The 20,843-nt window shown below is 34.3% G+C and overlaps 1 protein-coding gene across 1 annotated transcript in view; it reads left to right on the top strand.

Moving 5' to 3' along the window:
* LOC145285890 (von Willebrand factor A domain-containing protein 3A-like) overlaps positions 1 to 11,508 on the top strand; it is a 333,383-nt gene extending 321,875 nt beyond the window's left edge. The window contains exons 32-33 of the mRNA XM_080134354.1: positions 3,706 to 3,749; positions 11,113 to 11,508. Of these exons, the coding sequence (XP_079990480.1) occupies positions 3,706 to 3,749; positions 11,113 to 11,156 (88 nt within the window). The 3' untranslated portion in view covers positions 11,157 to 11,508. The remainder of the gene's footprint in view (positions 1 to 3,705; positions 3,750 to 11,112) is intronic.
* Positions 11,509 to 20,843: the final 9,335 nt, after the last annotated feature.

Genomic DNA, 20,843 nt, shown 5'->3' with positions numbered 1-20,843 from the left:
AGTTTATTTTTTAATTTTTAACTTTAATCAGTTTATATGCGTGTCACATTCGTACAGTGGTAACGTCACCAGTTTTGAATGCTACTGTTTCGGTTTCGATTCTAGCTGATGGCACCTAAATACTTTCTTTTTACTTTTTAAATCACGGCTCTATAATAATATATAGGAAATCTGAACAAATTAAAATATCATATTTTAGCGTATTTTACGCCAAGGGCGTCCCTCCCTCCCTCCCTGCTAGTCTAATATAAGATTTTATGTAAGTGAATACTATTAGTCTTTATGATGTACCTATTTAGTTTGCCTCCCCACGAGGGCAGAGTTAGACACCATGGTCGTTTTTTAATGTGGAGAAAAGGAACAAAAATTCAAAATTGTCTCAGTCGTGAAGGATTTCTCCTCCACTAACCGAGAACAAAAAATCGAAGTGTAGCATCAGAACAGATAATACACTTTGATCCTTGCCCGAAGGCCAAAGCAGTTATAAATAATGACTTCTTTTTTTTTTTTCTTTTTTTTTTTTACGTCCCTGTTTGGCGATTTGATTACACATTGAACAATTAGCTTACAGGGCGCATTAATTTCATCTGTTTCCTGAAGAACTACTTCATTCCCTTTGAGAATCACGGTTGGTCGGCAGAGAGCATCCTGAAAGCAATGAAGAAAGATGTCCTTCTCATCCCTCTCCCCCTCCCTCCGTCTCCTCCTCTTTCTCTCTCATTTTCTCCAAAATAAAACTTTAGAGAAAACTCAGCAAACACCTATTTGTGTCATCTTTCTTCATGAAAAGAATTTTCTTTATACAGTAACCACTAGACGAAACGACGACAATTAAAATTCATGAAGTAAATAACTAGCTACAATAACATTGCCAAGATCAAAGTGTAGTATCTGTTCCGGCAGATACTGCAAGCAAAGACCATATGTGGGGGCACCCTCACATATAAGACCTTGGTCAATGTAGGGGCAACCCTTCATACCAATTGTCACTATCCAGCTCCCCTACTCCCCGGGGAGCTGGTCCCCATTTCCCCTTCACTCCTCACATTAAAAATCGGCCTTGTGCCTAATTTGCTCAGTGGGGGAGCAAATAAATACCATCTGTTCCGGCAGATGCTGCAAGCTATGATTAGCTATGACTAGCTATGACTAGCAAAGACCAGATGTGGGGGCAACCCCACATGTCTGACCTTTAACCAGCTTCCATTTCCCACCTCTCGGGAGCTGGTCCCCTTTTCCCCTTCCCCCTCCCTTCACTCCTCACATTAAAAATCGGCCTTGTGCCTAATTTGCTCGGTGGGGGAGCAAATAAATACCATCTGTTCCGGCAGATACTGCAAGCTATGACTAGCTATGACTAGCAAAGACCAGATGTGGGGGCAACCCCACATGTCTGACCTTTAACCAGCTCCCATTTCCCACCTCTCGGGAGCTGGTCCCCTTTTTCCCTTCCCCCTCCCTTCACTCCTCACATTAAAAATCGGCCTTGTGCCTAATTTGCTCGGTGGGGGAGCAAATAAATACCATCTGTTCCGGTAGATACTGCAAGCAAAGACCATATGTGGGGGCAACTCCACATATAAGACCTTGGTCAATGTAGGGGCGACCCTTCATACCAATTGTCACTATCCAGCTCCCCTACTCCCCGGGGAGTTGGTCCCCATTTCCCCTTCACTCCTCACTTTAAAAATCGGCCTTGTGCCTAATTTGCTCGGTGGGGGAGCAAATAAATACCATCTGTTCTTCAGATGCTGCACTTCCATTTCTTGTTCTCTTTCAGTGGAGGATCAGTCCTTCACGACTGAGACAATTTTTTATTTTTGTACCTTTTCTCCACGTTAAAAAACGACCCTGGTGTCTAACTCTGTCCCGTGGGGAGGCATAGTAAATAGGTACAATAACATTAGTTTCTCTTTTTCTCCTAAGCTCATGCTCTTCAAATGAAACCTTGAAGAAAACTCGGCGAATGTCTCCTTGTGTCTTTCCTACGTGTGAAGAGTTTTATTCATCTTAATTAAACAGACGAGACGATCGCCAACTACTCATTAAATGCGACAAAAACAAGTGTATAAAGAACTTCTGTTTTGTTATTCAAAATGTTACAGAGAATCGCTACTTCGCCCATATTTTAATTAATGAAGTCCTTCATATCGTATGACCTTGACCTTTGAGTTTAACAAGTTCGGTCATGGTCGAAATTTTTACTGAATTTCAACGTCCAATTTTTTCAAATTTGATGTATAGATGTGAGGCTAACAATAACTATTATGCACAATTTCAACTTGATCAGATAAATGGTTTTTGAGTTATCAACATTTCGATGCCATAACATTGGGAATTTTTTCTGCAATCTTTATCTAAAACTCAAGAATCTGTACAGATTTTGAATGGAGGCCCTTATCTAATTTTTCAGGGTAGATTGTTCTCGTTTCATCAATCATGACCAGAGAGAGGTCTTAAGTAATTTGTATTATATCGTATCACCTGAATTGAGGATCGAAACTTCATCCACAAGAAGACTGTCATATAAAACTGATTCAAACTTAGCACTTTATCCGTTGCACCTTGGATCCATGTCCACATATTTTCATAGTTGTTGAGAAAGGAGGCTTTAAGTCTTTTGCAAGTATATTAGTAGGTAAGTAACTCTGGCTGATTTGACAGAACTAAGATTGTTCAGGACAAGATCAAAGTGTAGTATCTGTTCCGGCAGATACTGCACTTAAGATAATTTGTACCAGTCAATGGAGGGGAAACCCTCTATACTGGGACAATTATTATTTTTGGTAACCAGAGTGCCCCCTTTTTGCCTACTTTTAGGGGAGCTGGTTTTTACCTCACATTAAAAACGGCCTTGTGCCTAATTTGCTCAGTGGGGGAGCAAATAAATACCATCTGTTCTTCAGATGCTGCACTTCAATTCTCTGTCAGTGGAGGAGAAGTCCTTCACGACTGAGACAATTTTTATTTTTGTTCCTTTTCTCCACGTTAAAAAACGACCCTAGTGTCTAACTCTGTCCCGTGGGGAGGCATTGTAAATAGGAACTAAGATTGTTGGTTTTATTCGCCGTTTTAATAGATCCTGCAGCAATGAATTATAAAGGACACTGTATAAATTATAATAAAATCACTTTTGTATTTTTTATAGAAACGTGTACTTGGTTTTTATTATTTTTTCCCCCTTTTCTTTTCTTTATTTTTTGGTATCCTTGGAGATGATGCTTCATAATTTCTGCATTCATTCTTTTTGCGGACCTTTTTATTATTATTTTTTTTTCTTTTCTTTTCTTTTTTTTTTTTTTTTTGGTATCCTTGGAGATGATGCTTCATAATTTATGCATTCATTCTTTTTGCGGACCTTTTTATTATTATTTTTTTTTCTTTTCTTTTCTTTTCTTTTTTTTTTTTTGGTATCCTTGGAGATGATGCTTCATAATTTATGCATTCATTCTTTTTGCGGACCTTTTTTGTAATCCTCATCTTCATAGTTGTTGTTGCTTTACCACGTTTCGGCCAACTCATCCTCTGGCCTTCTTCGGGTGATTCTTCATACAATCTTTATCTCGTCACGGTTAATAACCTGCAGAAGGCCAGAGGATGAGTTGGCCGAAACGTGGTAAAGCTACAGCAACCGTGAAGATGAGGATAACAGTCCACAAAAAGCATAAATGCATTAACGTGTACTTGTTATATATTTTTGAACAGGGATATGTATGCAGATTACCAGGCAACTAAAATCAAACCAAAAGGTTAGTAGAATATTAATTATTATTGTATAAATTGTTATTATAATTTTTATTATTATTATTATTATTATTATTATTATTATTATTATTATTATTATTTGTATTTGTATTCCCGTTATGACGGTATAGAACAATTACTCAGGAGGGAATTCAGAAAATCTGATCGCCTGGGTGGATCATTCTTAGTTTTAAAGCCTGCACATTATTTCAAAGTGCTGATCCTTCGTGCAGAACAACTGTTGAGTAGTGTGGATACATAACAGGAACAAGATATAAGGGAGGATGAGACATTTACACTACGGTGATGACAATTTTGGGGGCATTCATATTTATAGAAGAAGGCTGAGAGAGATGTGAGATGGACAGTTCTTTTTAACACGGAGAAGGGAGATTACATTATTGATGATGGGGACAGACGGTTAACACTTTGGAAGGGTATTTTATGTTCATTTACAAAGGTGAAAGACAAAGCACATTACATTGCGGTGGATGACAAACGAAGACAAACGCTTACTTATAACATGAAGATTTATTGGAGCTGGATGAGATGATGATCAAGTATTCGATGCCTTGCAGAATTACATTTTCTTGCCTCCCTTTCTGGTTCGCTTCCGAAAGGGAGTTCGTCTAACTCACTCTTCCGACTCTAACTCTCAACTCAACTCCCCTCTGGCTGCTCCGTCTGCCGACCGACTCTAACTTAACTGAATATATTGTAATCTATCTTTCTTTGTTATGTCAGAAACGTGCTCAACCACGTGAATGTTTACGTACACATATGGATTTACGTACACATATGTCCATCACGTTTTTGGCAAAACAAAGACATTCCTTAACTTACATTGTCCGATATCTGACCTCTAGTTGTATCGTTATTTCTAACACAATGGACAATTGCTCAACATTCCTAGGATTGCATCTAAATTGCAAAATGTATTTTTTTTTTCAACTCTTGAATATTGGGTTCGATTCTAGCCTTTTCCTTTAATAAATATTATTTTCAATCCTATTTACTTTGTTTCTCTAATTACTGGAATCTGTCCCTTCCATATACAACACAACAACAGTTGCACTCTGCTACATTGTTGCAGAATACTGCATCCCAGCATGGTCTCAGCACAAACACACAAGATCAATTGACACATGCATATTACCTCAGGATGTCTGGAGTCAACCTCAACACAATGACTACCAGTAGCAAGCTCAATCGCACCAGCCCATATAAGGAGGGAATAAGCAATTCAAAAATGGATTCAAAACGTCGAGGAAGACACCAGGGATTTACCAATCCCACAAATTTTAAAAGATACCCCAGTATTGTTTCTTTATTCCTCTTTCCTTTTATCACTGAGTCGAATTTTTTTACTTTTGAGTTGTAGATGGGCTTTCGGTACTCAGTTGATAAAAGGAAGGAAGAATAAAGAAACAATACTCTCAAAGGAGGGAGCATCATTGAAGATCCAACTTTCTGCCTCCCGGGTTTTGCTACAAATAGTAGGAAGCAGTGGGTAGCCGCAAACCGGATCAGAACAAGACACTACAGGTGGAGACAAGATTCCCCAATCTGTTCAAAGTGCAAGGAAGCTCTCCAGGACAAAGACCACCTGATCCTACAGTCACTCAATTGAAAGGAGACTATGTGACAGCCCATCTATCTGAAGACAATTTCTCAGACTAGCTAAAAACTAGCGGTATACATTATTATTATTATTATCATCATCATTATCATCATCATCATCATTATCATTATTATTATTATACAGCATAACCATGTTGTCACATCGGTTCTCATCAGATCCCCGAAGTATAAGCAACGATGAACCTGACCAGTACCATATGGGTGATCATTTGGGAATGCTAGACGCTATATATATTGCGCCGGGGCATAAAAATTTCCAGGTTGGTATCTACAGGTGTGTTTAATCTGCTGGGAGAGATGCACCTTCCGTCTTCGCTAAGACATGCATCTAGGAGGAGGAAAACTGATGCAAAACCTGAGATTCATTGTCTGTACTGTCTTGTGGCAGCCATTGCACCGGCCGAGATTAGCAGTAGTACCAAAAAGTGTGGTTGGTCCTGCATAAAGCCTTCACCACTATAAACAAATCATTTGTGTGGATTTCCAGACAACTTAGTTATTGTGGCAGACCTCATATGTCGAAATTGACTGGAGTTTCATCATCATATTATTATATATTGTTCTTAAAGATTATTATTATTGGCTCACAAGGAGCTTTCACGCAGGTCTTCGGATATCTTTCCCTGAAAACAACCTATGGTGTTCACTGGAAGCTGAGTGACAAAAAGGTTTCCAGTACTCTCCTCCTCTTTCGATAAAATTTGCAAATAAATTTGCATCATCTCAACAGCTGCCTGCCAATTATTTCTCGTTGGCAGCAGCTATTGGTCTTTGCTGGGATTGGAGTGGCATTAGCCTCCCCAAGATCCCAGTTATTCGGCTGAGATCTGGTCAGTTCATCGGTCTTTCTTTCCTCCTTGACTATTTGGTCTTGCTCTTTTTTGGGAGTGGAGGTGATGTGGCAATGGGGGAAGGGTTGGGCTAGAGAGCTTATAGATATGCGGTTTCAGTGTTCTTTGTTCCATGTAGTGTTTCATGTTTTGCCTTTTATTATTATTATTATATATTATTATTATATATTATTATTATTATCATTATTATTATTATTATCATCATCATAATCATCATTATTATTATATATTATTATTATCATCATCATCATCATCATTATTATTATATATTATTATTATCATCATTATTATTATTATTATTATATATTATTATTATGATGATGATTATTATTATTATCATTATTTTTTTAATTATTATTATCATCATCATTATTATTATATATTATTATTATTATTATCATCATTATTATTATCATCATCATTATTATTATATATTATTATTATTATTATCATCATTATTATTATTATCATTATTATCATTATTATTATTATCATAATTATCATTATATATTATTATTATCATTATTATTATTATCATTATTATTATTATCATCATCATTATTATTATTATTATTATTATTATTATTATTATTATTATTATTATTATATACTTGTATAAATTGTTATTATAATTTGTTGCATGTCCATGATAATTATTTCACCATACAATCAAACGAGGTTCGAATTTTACAGTTAAAAAGGAATCCTCAGAGAAAAAAGTGCACATATTTATTATTAAAAAGATCCAAATTATTTAAAGGTTGCTACTCCTAAAAGTTAACATCTTTTATATACTAATGTGTGTGTGTGCGTGTGTGCGTGTGCGCGTATGCATGTGTGTGTGTGTGTGTGCGTGTGTGTGTGTATGTGTGTGTGAGACAGAGACAGAGAGAGAAAGAGAGATAGAGTTCCTTATGGACTCTGAAACGACTCGGCCGATTATTTCACATAAATGTACTTCATGTGTCTGGGATAGTTCTTAGATAGGTTTTGTATCAGAATGCCTCCAATAAGTATTGAAAATCAAAAAAATCTGATTACAGAAGGAACAGTCCGATTTTGACCAAAGTTAACACCCTTGTACAGCCTAACATCACAAGTACATTTGAGATATATAATCACTGCACAATCAGAAGGGCGCAGCATATAAAATTAATAATGAATAGTTCGGTTTAGAGCACAATTGAGCCATGATACTCGACTTTTGCATTTTAAACTTTAATTCAACCCATTATATAAAAATAACTTCATAAAATCAACAATAAGTTCTCTACAGTGCAATGTAAACGAACTGTGGTAGGTCACTGACTAGAGTATTCAATCAATCGATTTGATTGAAAAATGGGTGATTTCACTGATTTCGATGACAATAACAGTATTGAAAGTGTGAAAAATTCGTTGATCCTCATTCAATCCCGGGCAACGTCGGGTCACTCTGCTAGCATATATATATTAATTAATATATACATATTAATTACTATATACATATTAATTAAAATATAATATTTATACGTATTTTACGACCAGCCAACGCCGGCCGGCCTTCTAGGATATATATATATATATATATATATATATATATATATATATATATATAAGCGAGATAAGACACTGATAGAATTCAGATGAAAAATCCTAGGGAATAAGACCTGGAGTCTGAAGGACAGAGTCTATCTTAATGTATTAATAAATGTATTAATATTTTTAAAAGAACGGTGTTCATAGCACTGTAGATATATAATAAGCTCGATAGGTATATGTATCCTAGAGCTATATTAATATAGAGTAAAAAAATTATAATTGTAAATTATCAATCAGTTTCAAAATGAAAAACAATGATTTTGTTTGTTTTTCCTTTTGAAACTGATTGATAATTCACAATTAGTAATTTTTTTACTCATTATATATATATCATTTTTTTTAAATATAATTATCCACTAACACGTGTTTCGTCGTCTACGACTCATCAGAGTGGCTTATGCATCTAGCTTAATCTATCTGAATCTTAGGGGGTACCAAATTGGTCAAAGGGAAAATTATTCCCAATCTCGCATTTAGGTAAAAATATAAAAAGGTATATATATATATAGCCCCACAGAACTACCTTTCCCAGACATCCTAGTAACAATAAAAAACAACAACATAATCACAGACATCTACCACAAACCCACAGACACTCAACAATACCTCCACTTCAAAAGCCACCATCCTAAAAACTGTCTAAAATCAATACCCTACTCCCTAGCACGTAGAGTCTGCACCATAGTAACAGACAGACACCTCCGTTCAACTAGACTGAATCAACTACAAATAGCACTGCGGAAAAGAGGATATCCACTACCACTAATACAGAAAGGTATTGAACTGACTGAAAAAATTCCAATAGATCAACTAAGAACCCCAAAAGAACGCAACAAAGAACAAATTTTAGCATACGTCTCTACACACAACACAAACAACCCAGAACTATTCACACAGATAACAAAAAAACCTTATCCTCCTCAATCAGAACGACAAACTAAACAACATACTTAAAACAACAAAAATAATAAAAAGCAAACGCCAACCCAAAAACTTAAAACACATCCTAACTTCCTCAAAACTCGTCCCACATACTACAAAAGGGGTTACAAAATGCAACAAACCGCGATATGGAGTATGTGACATAATAATAGAAGGTAACACATACACATTCAAAAACCCAACATAAACATTCAAAATAAAAAAGGATCTAAATTGCACCTCCAGAAATGTAGTATATGCACTAAGATGCACAACATGCAACAAATCCTACATAGGCGCCACCAAAAATTTCAGCAATAGAGTGGCCTTACATAAGAGCAACATCAAAATTGCAGATAACAGACACCTCTATGTTTCAAAACACGTACACACATGCAGTGGAAACAGCTTCAAGATAATGCCAATCTTCCAAACAGACAATTACTTTTAATTTACTTACCCAGTGAAAACTTCATCACCAGATTCACTCCTGAACTGAACAGAGCCTAATATCATCACACAAAAACATGAAATGCAAGGTACACTCGCATGCACATCCATACACATACATATATACACACCCACACATAAATCAGAACCAACACATTAAAACACACACACGTGCACGCATACAACCACACACAGACATAACACCCCTATCTCTAATACAACACACTGAACAATACCAACCCTACTTAACCTCGAAACCGACAACACTAGGAAACACCTAGAACCATAGTATAATATCTGTTCCAACACCTTGCTTCCTCCTCAGTCAGTGGAGGAGAACCCCCTCATGACTGAAACAACTATCATCCCTTCTATCATCCCCCTCCCATACCTATACCCTCTCCAATTGCCCCCCCCCCTCTGGGGAACAAAATCTCCCCCACACTAGGAACCGATCCTAGGTCTGGCCATACCCACATGGGGAGACAAATAAATAGAAACATTAAAAAATCCCCTATACATATTTTAAATACACCCCTCTTTCTAAACAAACATAATATAAGGAATACCCGAAAAGACTAAAACGAAAAATCACAATACTAAAATCCAAGAATCCAAAAAATAAATATCAAAATAGAATGAAAGCACCCCTACCCTTATTTCAGAAGAGCTGCCCCCCCCCTCCTCACACATACACATTAGTAACGACCTCGGATCACAGTCACCTTCCTAAGGAAGAAAATAACCTCATAATACTATAAAACAGTATATACATTCTCAAACCAATAAAAGCAAACACACACACGCACACACACGCACACACACGCACGCACACACACGCACACACACGCGCGCGCACACACACACAAACACACGCACGCACACATACACACACACACACACACACACGCACACACACACCCTACCCCACCCTAAAGGAAAAGAAAAAAACACTAGCAGAAAGAGAGAGTGACTACAACCAGGTCAGCAGCCTGGACAAGCCCAATAAAAGAGTAATAAAAATTGAACATGCCAATGAATAATAAACACTTACAAGCCTCCACCCCTTGGAAACACTTCAAATGAACTACGAAAATTGCCATTTTTACACCTCCAACACATTTGAAAATAATTTCTGAAGAGGACGTTTCACAGAACGTCTGAAACGCGCGTAAAAACGATTTCAATGACTTAAAAACATTATTACAATGATCCAAACATAATTCTCAATGAAAAACCAAGACACGGAATAATAAAATAATGTTAAAAAATACACATTGTTGGTGATTACTCCCTTAATTAAATATACATCTTTCTTTCGTTGGAATTTCTTAACACATTTTATTTATATATATATATATATATATATATATATATATATATATATATATATATATATATATATATATATATATATAGTAATTTATAAAATATATATGGCGATTAAGCTACACTGAATATTCTGCGTTTCATCCACTGTAGGATTCGTCAGGCATGCCTGACGAATCCTACAGTGGATGAAACGCAGAATATTCAGTGTAGCTTAATCGCCATATATATTTTATACATTACTAACTAGCTCTACCTACGTATTGAGCACTTTTGAAGTAAATACTTAAAGTTTGCGCATAAATCTATACTTCCGTATATTAAATTTATGTAAGTAAATGAAGTAGTTATATATATATATATATATATATATATATAATCTTTGATGATGAAAATGCATGTATTGCTATATTTCTGTTATTGGTAGCAAAGGGTTATGTATTTTTTTTTCCATATCATTCAATAAATCAGTTTTATTGTTTAATTTATTTATTTATTTATTTATTTATACACAAATATATTCATTAATTGAACAACTTTTCGCTATTTTGCTTTTCTCATTCGTCAACGAGTATCTTATTTTTTTATCTACCAGGTACAGACTCGAAACCAAGAGGCCAGTCAGCAAAAGTCCATTGAAGTCTGCGGCCATTGTTTGATAAAGCAAACGAAAACAACAGTACAAGATGGTCACCAGAAATGGCAGAACTATCCTTCACCAATCTTCATCAAGCGTTGAGTGTGATTAATGCATCCGTACGCCACAGTGCACGTTCTCAGCTTCTCCTTTTTTTTTTTTTTTTTTGGCTGTGTTTCACACACACACACAAACACACACACACACATAGAGGAAGACTACCCCGTCCCATGATGGGTAAAATTATTTTTCCAAACGTAACAGTTTTTGCACCATTTTTTTTTTTTGTGTGTGTCTTCTTACAAGATTTAAATTACAATATAATTTTAATTTATACTTTATATTTCATTTTATACTTGCAATTTCATTTTATACTTGTTTTTTTTGTTTTTTTTTTTTACACAGTGATCACCACTTATCAAGGCCCGGAAGCCACTCAGGGATAAGGGTTATTGTAAGTACATCACGTTAGTGAGGAGATTTTATGAAGTGTTTAATTAGGGGGGCGGCTCATTAGGAATTTGTTAACATTAGACTTGAAGACATCCAAGTTGTAGTCCGGAGGGAAGCAGGCAGACGGAACAGAGTTCCACAGGTTCCACTTGTAATTTCATATTGCACTTATAATTTCATATTGCACTTATAATTATATAATAATATTATAAAATGATATTACGAGCATGAAATAAAATTATAAGTATTAATATATAAATTTTATGTCTGGAATCCTTCAAATGTTTTATCAAAATATAATTATATGATTTCGGTTCTAGAAAAAAATGCTTAAATTAGAATTTTAAGCTTATGCTTAAGGGGTCTTATGAAGAAACTAAAATTCAGGGAATCTTGCTTAATTGGTCTGTAATGACTACGGATCAAATTCAATACAAAAATGAAACACTGAAATTGAACCTCAGGGAACCTTGCTTAATTGGTGTCGAATGAATATGGATCAGGTTCAATGAAAATTTGATCCATATTTGAATTTTCAAAATGGGAGGTTGTGCTCATATTATGTCCTCTATAAAAATCTTTTAAAATACTAAAAACAAACTGTAATCTTTGCATCACCACCGCTCTGATCTTCATCTGGGATCAGTTGAAATGAATAGCTCTTGTCTTGGGGAGGCTCTATGTTTTGACAAGCTTCTGACCTTTACTCCTGATCTGAAATGGAACACATACATCAAATCCATTGCTAAGGCTGCTGGAAAAATGGTGGGATCCTTCTATCGCTCCAGTAGATATCTCACTCCTGATGCAATTCTCTACCTATATAAAAGCCAGGTACGGCCAACGATGGAGTACTGTTGCCACATTTGGGCAGGAGCTGCTAGAAGCAGCTTCTCCTGCCTTGACAGAGTTCAAAATAGACTTTGTAGCTGAGTGGGGGATTCCCCATTTTTCTTCCCGGCAACCTCTTTCCCACAGAAAAGACGTTGCACGCCTGTCTCTGCTTTATCGTTATTTTCATGGAAAGTGCTCGTCTGAGCTTCAATCTATAGCCCCCCCTTGCCAAACTTTCACGAAAAACACTCGTCTAGCCAAAACCACTATCAATAATTTCCCCCACTCTTTATCTGTGCCTAAACCTAAATGTAGATTCCATGAACAAAGCTTCTTTCTTAGAACTGCACGCCTGTGGAATTCTCTTCCGATTACCTGCTTTCCAGCTGACTACAATTTGATTGTCCTCAAGTCCAACATAAACAAGTTCTTGATGAACCGTCCCCCCTAAGTAATCCAATTTACATAATTCCCACTACTTATGTTTACTACGCTATAATCACATTGGCTAATGTATACCCATTAACTCTTATCCTCGAGTGGCCTCCGGGCCTTGATAAGAGGTGACTTCTTTGTAAAAAAAAAAAAAAAAATTTGAGGAATATTTATTAATTGGAGTCTATGGTTAAAATTTCACAAAATCTGAATTTTAACAAAAACCTTCCATCTCTTCTTTAACCAGTTCGCCTAAAACTAAGTCAAACAAAACCTAACCCACATTTTTTATTGTTACACCTAGAAGCCATGTTCCAAAATTTATAATGACTGGATAATTAGTTCATTTTATTTATTTAGTGATTTGCAGACTAATATCCTCATCTTCATAGATGTTGTTTCACGACCTTTCGGCCAACTATTCCTCCAGCCTTCTTCGGGTGGTTAACCGCGATGAGATAAGAATGCTGAACCTCTTAACTGTATCTTCAGTAATTACCGCCTTCCATAGTTGTATTCGTCTCACCACGGTTTTGTCTGAAGATAACAGTTTCAATCTTACCCAAAAGCCGGCCAGAGAATTAATTGGCTAAAACATGGTGGTACGACAACAACTATGGAAAGCAGTAATTATTGCAGATACAGTTAAGAGATTCAACATTTCTATCCTATTGCGGTTTACCACCTGAAGAAGGCCAGAGAAATAGTTGGCCGAAATGTGGTGAAACAACAACAACTATAAAGATGGGGATAATAGTCTGCAAATAAATAAAATATACAAATTATTTATCTCAAAGAATTCCAATAATTAAATAATTAGTTTATTGTTATATTTTAGAAAATCAAGATATGATGAGTCTTGAACGATGGAAAACTATCCCTCCACAGATTTTAACGCCACTGTTAGCGCCTTATTTTAATTTCTTTTAACCTTTAAAGACATAACTTCAATGCTGTAGAACTTCTCATGCAAGAGTTGTAGATTTATAAATCTACTAGCAGGCCGCTCGGCGTTGTCCAGTCATAAAATATGCATAAATATTATATTTGAATTCCTACAGAAACTGAGACATGTGCATGCAAGTATTATGTTTTTTTCTAAACAGTGCATAAAGAAATCAGCAAATTATATTTGTAGCAATGCTAGAATTTGCCAGTTAAGGCATTAAGTGGACCTGCAATTTATTGTAGTTATAAATTGCCAAATAAAAAAAAAAGTGAAAAAATGTTGGATATGTAAAAAAATATATATATAAAAAACAAACCACGCATAATATTTCAGCTTGCATGAAAATCATTTCAAGTTGATCCGAAATGCGAAAATAGTTCTTTAGAGAGAATGGAGTCCAAAATAAGTCCAGTGTGACGATGCATATAATCTGAATGGAAAGCCTTCAAAACAGCTGAAATAATGAAAATTATTATATTTTTATTTTTACATATCCAACATTTTTTCACTTTTTTTTTTATTTGGCAATTTATAACTACAATAAATTGCGGTTTCACTTAATGCCTTAACTAGCAAATTCTAGCATTGCTACAAATATCATTTGCTGATTTCTTTTTGTCCTTTGATGAGAAGAATAACAAGAATAGCATTGTTTGAAACTCCACGGAATAAGGACTTTGTAAATTGTTTTTTGGAGTATTCAGTTGAACAATAAATTTGGATCGTAAATTTCAACTTACAGTTTTAATTTTCTTTCTTTTATAATAAGCTCTATTTATTCTCTATTGTGTATTGAGTTTTTTTATTCGGTTGAGATTAAATTTTCTATATATAAATACTGTTATTTATATTAGTTTAAAGTTTACCATTGTGTATTTCAGGTAAGCACTACATCCCTTTGATTTCATTAATATATATATATATATATATATATATATATATATATATATATAAAGTAGAAAACGTCAAGATATTGTAAAATTGCATTTACAATATTTTATTCAAAACAAGTAATATGAAATATAGGTGAAAGGTTCCTTATTCCATGGAGTTTCAAATATTGGCTCTTCTCCTCGGAGGAAAAAACGTTAGCAAAAGGTAAGTATAGATAAATATCTATTTTTGCTGGTAAGCATTAATATGTCGCTACACATTCATGAGCATGTTTCGGTCAGCTAGTTACAAGTAAGTAAAGACCTCTTCAGGTGATATTGCTTCGTGGAATCTCTAGATATGAAAGATTCTGCTTACGAAATTTTCAACTTACGAAACGTGATGTGAAAATTTTGTTGTCCCTGAATACGAAAATATTTGCAGGACACGGAAGATACGAGTGCCAGGAAGACTATTTTACAGGCAGTTAATTCTTTGAAAATCTTTTTCAAATCGAGATTTTATTTGATTTTAAATTGTTTATAGTAATTTTCTGGAAATATTTGCGTTGATTTTTATTTGGAAAACATATTTTTCTTGGATTTGAATTCATTTTTTCTACTTAACTCTTCCCCTAAATTAAAATTATTTAAAAAATTTAAAAATTCACGCACACATTGCAATTTTTACTACATTTGAAGAAGGTGGAAGAAATGTTTTACTTTTTATTGTACGCTCTCTGAAATTTTGTTATGGGAGGAATGGGGGTCTTTTTTTTTTTTTTTTAAGAAATCACAAATTAGCTGTAAAAAAGTAAATAATCGATTTCACTTTGAAACCTTTTTCTTTCGCGCGCGCCTGCGTTCCCATAGATTGAGGTCATGACCTTACGAGTAATGATTAAAAAAAATTATGTCATATCTCTCAATCATTTTTATCAAATAAAATGTGAGGTCAATTTGCAGTTTATTTCAAACTCAACATTCACCTTTCGACTTTTGTAGGTTTTCAGGTCTGCTGAAAACGAATATCACATTTAAAACTAGGGCAGAGGGAAAATAAACTTTAAAAAGAAAAAAAAATCCAATGTTTTTAAGCATGAACACGGTACACCATAATTCATTTCACTTGCATGGGCTCGTCAGATATTATTGGTTTACACTTTGTGAAGAGTAAGGGTCAAAATGTAAACTATATTTAGATTGATTTAGTCTCATGCAAAAGGGGGCAAAATGGAGGTGAAATTGAAACAATATTCATGAGACGGATCAGATATGAATTAATAAATATTTCCCAAATCCCAATATTTTGAAGGGTTTTAGGTGTTATTGATATGAGGACACACACCAATTTAAAAATTCAAACACGTCAGGTTTACATTGGATTTGATCCATAGTCGTCAGGTACCAATTAAATAAGACTCTTTTTTCTTTTTACAAGGTGTTCACCACTTATCAAGGCCCGGAAGCCACTCAGGGATATGGGTTATTGTAAGTACAGTACGTTAGTGTGGATATTTAGAGTGTCTACTTAAGGCGGCGGTTCATCATTTGTTTACGTTGGACTTGAAGACATTCAAGTCATAGTCAGGAGGGAAGCAGGCAGACGGAACAGAGTTCCACAGGCGTGCAGTTCTAAGAAAGAAGCTTTGTTCATGGAATCTACGTTTTGATTTAGGCATAGATAAAGAGTGGGGAAAGTTTTTGACAGTGGATTCAGCTAGACGCGTTTTTTTTGTAAAAGTTTGGCAGGGGGGGGGGGGCTATAGATTGAAATTCAGACGAGCACCTGCCATGGAAATAACGATAAAACAAAGATAGGCTTGCAACGTCTCTTCTGTTGGAGAGAGGTTGCAGGGAAGAGAAAAGGGCATCCTCCACTAAACCACGAAGTCCCTGAATTCCCATTTCTTCTTAAGACCTCCTAAGTTAAAGCATTTAATAGAAGACATTTATTTAAAATTAAAATCATGTAATGCCTTTTGATCAAACAATTCGAATAAGGATTCTAGGCATAAGGTTTGGTATCATCATATATTGGTTTTTATCTTTATAAAGGGAGATAAAAGTGGTAAAAAAAAAAGCTATTCCACTTGGGAGGGAAGGTTAGTTTTACTCATTCTTCTAGTGTACTTTAAGAATTACAAGAAGCCGGCATCCCAACATATTTCTCGAGGTATTGCATTCTTGCGCTACTTCCCGTTTTCTAGACGGTGATAGCTGATTTAGCGTCCCCGACGAAACATCTTCCAACAGATATTTTAACTGAAGGAATTTATCACATTCTTAGACGAATTATTATTATTAGTAGTAGTAGTAGGAGGAGTATTTGTATTATTATTATTAGTAGTAGTAGTAGCAGTAGTAGTAGTAGTATTTTGGCATAAGAATGATATTTTTCTGTAAAAATAAATGTTTATTTACTTTTAATAATGTTTCACATATAAAAAAGAAATTGAACAATTACAAGTAATCAATATTACATATTTATTAAATAAGAGTAAGAATTGTTTACATTTCTACATTTATTTTCAGTAAAATGATCAGAATAAATTTAAAAAAATAATTTCATAATAATAAAAAAATAATTTCATAATAATAAAAAAATAATTTCATAATAATAAAAAATAGTTTCATACTAATAAAAAATAATTTCATAATAATAAAAAAATAATTTCATAATAATAAAAAAATAATTTCATAATAACAAAAAATAATTTCATAATAATAAAAAAATAATTTCATAATAATATAAAAATAATTTCATAATAATAAAAAATAATTTCATAATAATATAAAAAATAATTTCATAATAATAAAAAATAATTTCATAATAATAAAAAATATTTTCATAATAATAAAAAAATAATTTCATAATAATAAAAAATAATTTCATAATAATAAAAAGTAATTTCATAATAATAAAAAATAATTTCATAATAATAAAAAATAATTTCATAATAATAAAAAAATAATTTCATAATAATAAAAAATAATTTTATAATAATAAAAAAATAATTTCATAATAATAAAAAATAATTTCATAATAATAAAAAATAATTTCATAATAATAAAAAATAATTTCATAATAATAAAAAATAATTTTATAATAATAAAAAATAATTTCATAATAATAAAAAAATAATTTCATAATAATAAAAAAATAATTTCATAATAATAAAAAAATAATTTCATAATATTACATATCTTATTTTTTTATTATTGGAATCGTTTGAGATGAGTAATTTGTATATTTATTCATTTGTTTGTTTATTTACGGACTATTATCCTCCTTTTCATAACTCCTGTTCCATAACGTTTCGGCCAACTATTCCTCTGACCTTCATCAGGTGGTTAACCGCAACAGGATAGGGATGCTGTCTCTTAACTGCATCCTCAGTAATTACTGCTTTCCATAGTTGTTTTCATCTCACCACATTTTGACCAACTTCGGTGCCCATGGTGCAGTGGATAGAGGCATTGAATCTCTACGGTTCCAGGTGAGTATTGTCTGAACATAAGCAGTTTCAATCCTGCCCAAAGCTGGCCAGAGGATTAGTTGGCCAAAACGTGGTGAGACGGCAATAACTATGGAAGGCAGTAATTACTGAGGATGCAGTTAAGAGATTCAGCATTCTTATTCTGTTGCTACCTGACGAAAGAATAGTTAGGCGAAACGTCATGAAGCAACAACCACGAAGATGAGGAAAACAGTTCACAAATAAATAAATAAATATTACATATTATATATTATAATACATAATATCTGTGGGAAGCTGTTTCGTCGGAAACACCAAATCATCAATCACCGTCTGGAAAACAGGAAAAGTAATGCAACAATGAAATGTCTGAAGGAATATGCTGGAATGCACAAGAAATTTTTAAATCACTGATAGCCATGACTACTGGAGAGCTCATTGTTCAGATGCAACATGAACTGGAACAAATGCATTGAGGACATTGCCAAGGCTGCTACAAAAACGTTTGGTTCCCTATACCATGCTAGAAAACTACTAATATTTTACAGTATTCTGTATTTCTACAAAGTCACCATTCGCCCATGCATGGAGTATTATTGCGACATCAGGGCTGAAGCATGTACCATTATTCTCTCTTCTTTAGACAGGGTTAGGGTTATAGTTAGGGTTAGACAAGGTTTACAAAAGAGTTTCAAATCTAATATCCAATCAAGCTTCAGCCTCTGTCCCACCGCCACAATGTCGCATCCCTGTGCCTGTTGTACCAGTATTTTAATGGAATGTGTTGAGAAATTTATAGCACTTATGCCTCCTCAATGTACACCCGCCCCCCGCAACAAACCCGTCTAGCAGCAAAATCCTACCTCTTCACAGTAGAGTTCCCAATATGCTGGAAAGCTTTCTACTTTAATAGTTTTCTTTTTCTTGGATTGCTAGATTTTGGAATTCCTTCCTTGTTTTTTGCTTCTCTGACTGTACTGACATGCAAAAATTTAAATGTAATGTCAACTAGCATCTTGCTCATCTCCTCACATAGAGCCTCTGTAGACATGGTACCAAGTAATAACCCATATACGGTTAGGTGTTTGGGGTTAACAAGATTAAAAGAAATACTATTGAAGCTTAACGACATTCTTTGTTCTCTTTACTAAAGCGGCAGCCATTTATCCAGATCCAAGGGACACTTGAGGATAAAGATTAATGAGTGTCAGGTGATCGATGAGACAATACTGTGATGATTGGTAATGATGGTGAAAGTTTGGCAGAATCTGATTATTTAAGAGGACAGCTCACTGAGAATTTTGTTGTATAGGGGAAGGTGTCAGAACGGATGATATGTAACATAACGGGGTACACAGCGACAACAAGACCCAATTACTTGGGAAGTTCACATTTAAGCGGAGCGATAGACAGTGGAGATGTGAAATAGATGCGTAATTAATTTTTAAATAGGAAGGGAGATACATTATTGAAGAGGGGTATAAAGTCAACCTTTGGAAGTGTTTTACATACTAAGTTCATTATACAAGACGAGGACAACCTGATGATACATATAAACTTGAAAGACAAAAACACATTACCTTGCGGTTGAAATGACAAACGAAGACAAAGGCTTACATAACAAATAGAAAGCATTTATTTTTCCAGCTGATGATTAGAATCTCATACCTGGCTAAGTTGCTACATTTTATCATCTTCCTCCCCTTCGCTTCCTAAGTGATGATTATAGAATGCATATAAGCGCGTATGAAAATAGGAGCAGCAGCTGAAAGATGGATGGCAAGCGATTGTATTAGCAGCAGGAGCAGCGTTTAAACGCTTATGCAAATTGGCAACTGTGCTAGGACTTGTGTCTGAAGAAAAAGAAAAAAAGGACACCACATGATCGGGGAGAAACAAAGTCGGCGCCAAAGGAGACGAACATGTAAAGTGAAGGCAAGAGTGGATTGGCTGTGGCCAGTATGCAGTTGGAAGAAAGAGAAACACAAGATGGAAGAGTAACGCGTAATAGAAACTTTTGTTAAAAAAGAAAAAAAATGCCGACCCAGATTTTTATTTATTTATTTCCAGTTTTATTTGTACGGATTACGATAGTAAACTATAACGCCATGCAATATTACAGTTGTAGTCAGCTGGGAAGCAAGTCCACAGTATTGTGTTTCACAGACAGATAGTTCTAGAAAAGAAACTTTGTTCATGGAAGTTTGGTTTAATTCTTAGGCTCAGAGAAGGAAAAAGGAAAATTATTGACAGTGGTAGTTTTATTTTTTCACTTTTTTTTTTTGTAAATATACATCACTTATTGGTCAATGTTAAACATTTTTTTAATTTATGCATATGGAATTAATAAATTTATTAACAGTATTTATTGTCTTGTTCATCTCTTTTTTATCAATTGTAATTTTTTCATTACTAGCTGGGTGTCCGGCGTTGGCTAGTTGTACAATATGCTTAAACATGATATTTAGTATGAATTTCGGGAGTCAGAGGTTACATCAGCCGAAACATTGTGAGAATAACGCTACAGGTGAGAACAATAGTTCAAATAATTCAAATGATAAAAATTATTCATCCTCATCTCAAAAATTTAGAAAAATGTTCATTAATCATGTGTATTACTTGGGTGATTCAGACTGCTATTCTAATCTTATATGCTACTAGCTGGCA

Source organism: Euprymna scolopes, chromosome 10 (genome assembly GCF_053919585.1).
Source record: "Euprymna scolopes isolate OS-2025 chromosome 10, ASM5391958v1, whole genome shotgun sequence".
Taxonomy (NCBI): domain Eukaryota; kingdom Metazoa; phylum Mollusca; class Cephalopoda; order Sepiida; family Sepiolidae; genus Euprymna; species Euprymna scolopes.
The sequence above is the reverse complement of the archived record's forward strand: the minus strand, read 5'-3'. Positions and strand labels throughout refer to the sequence as shown.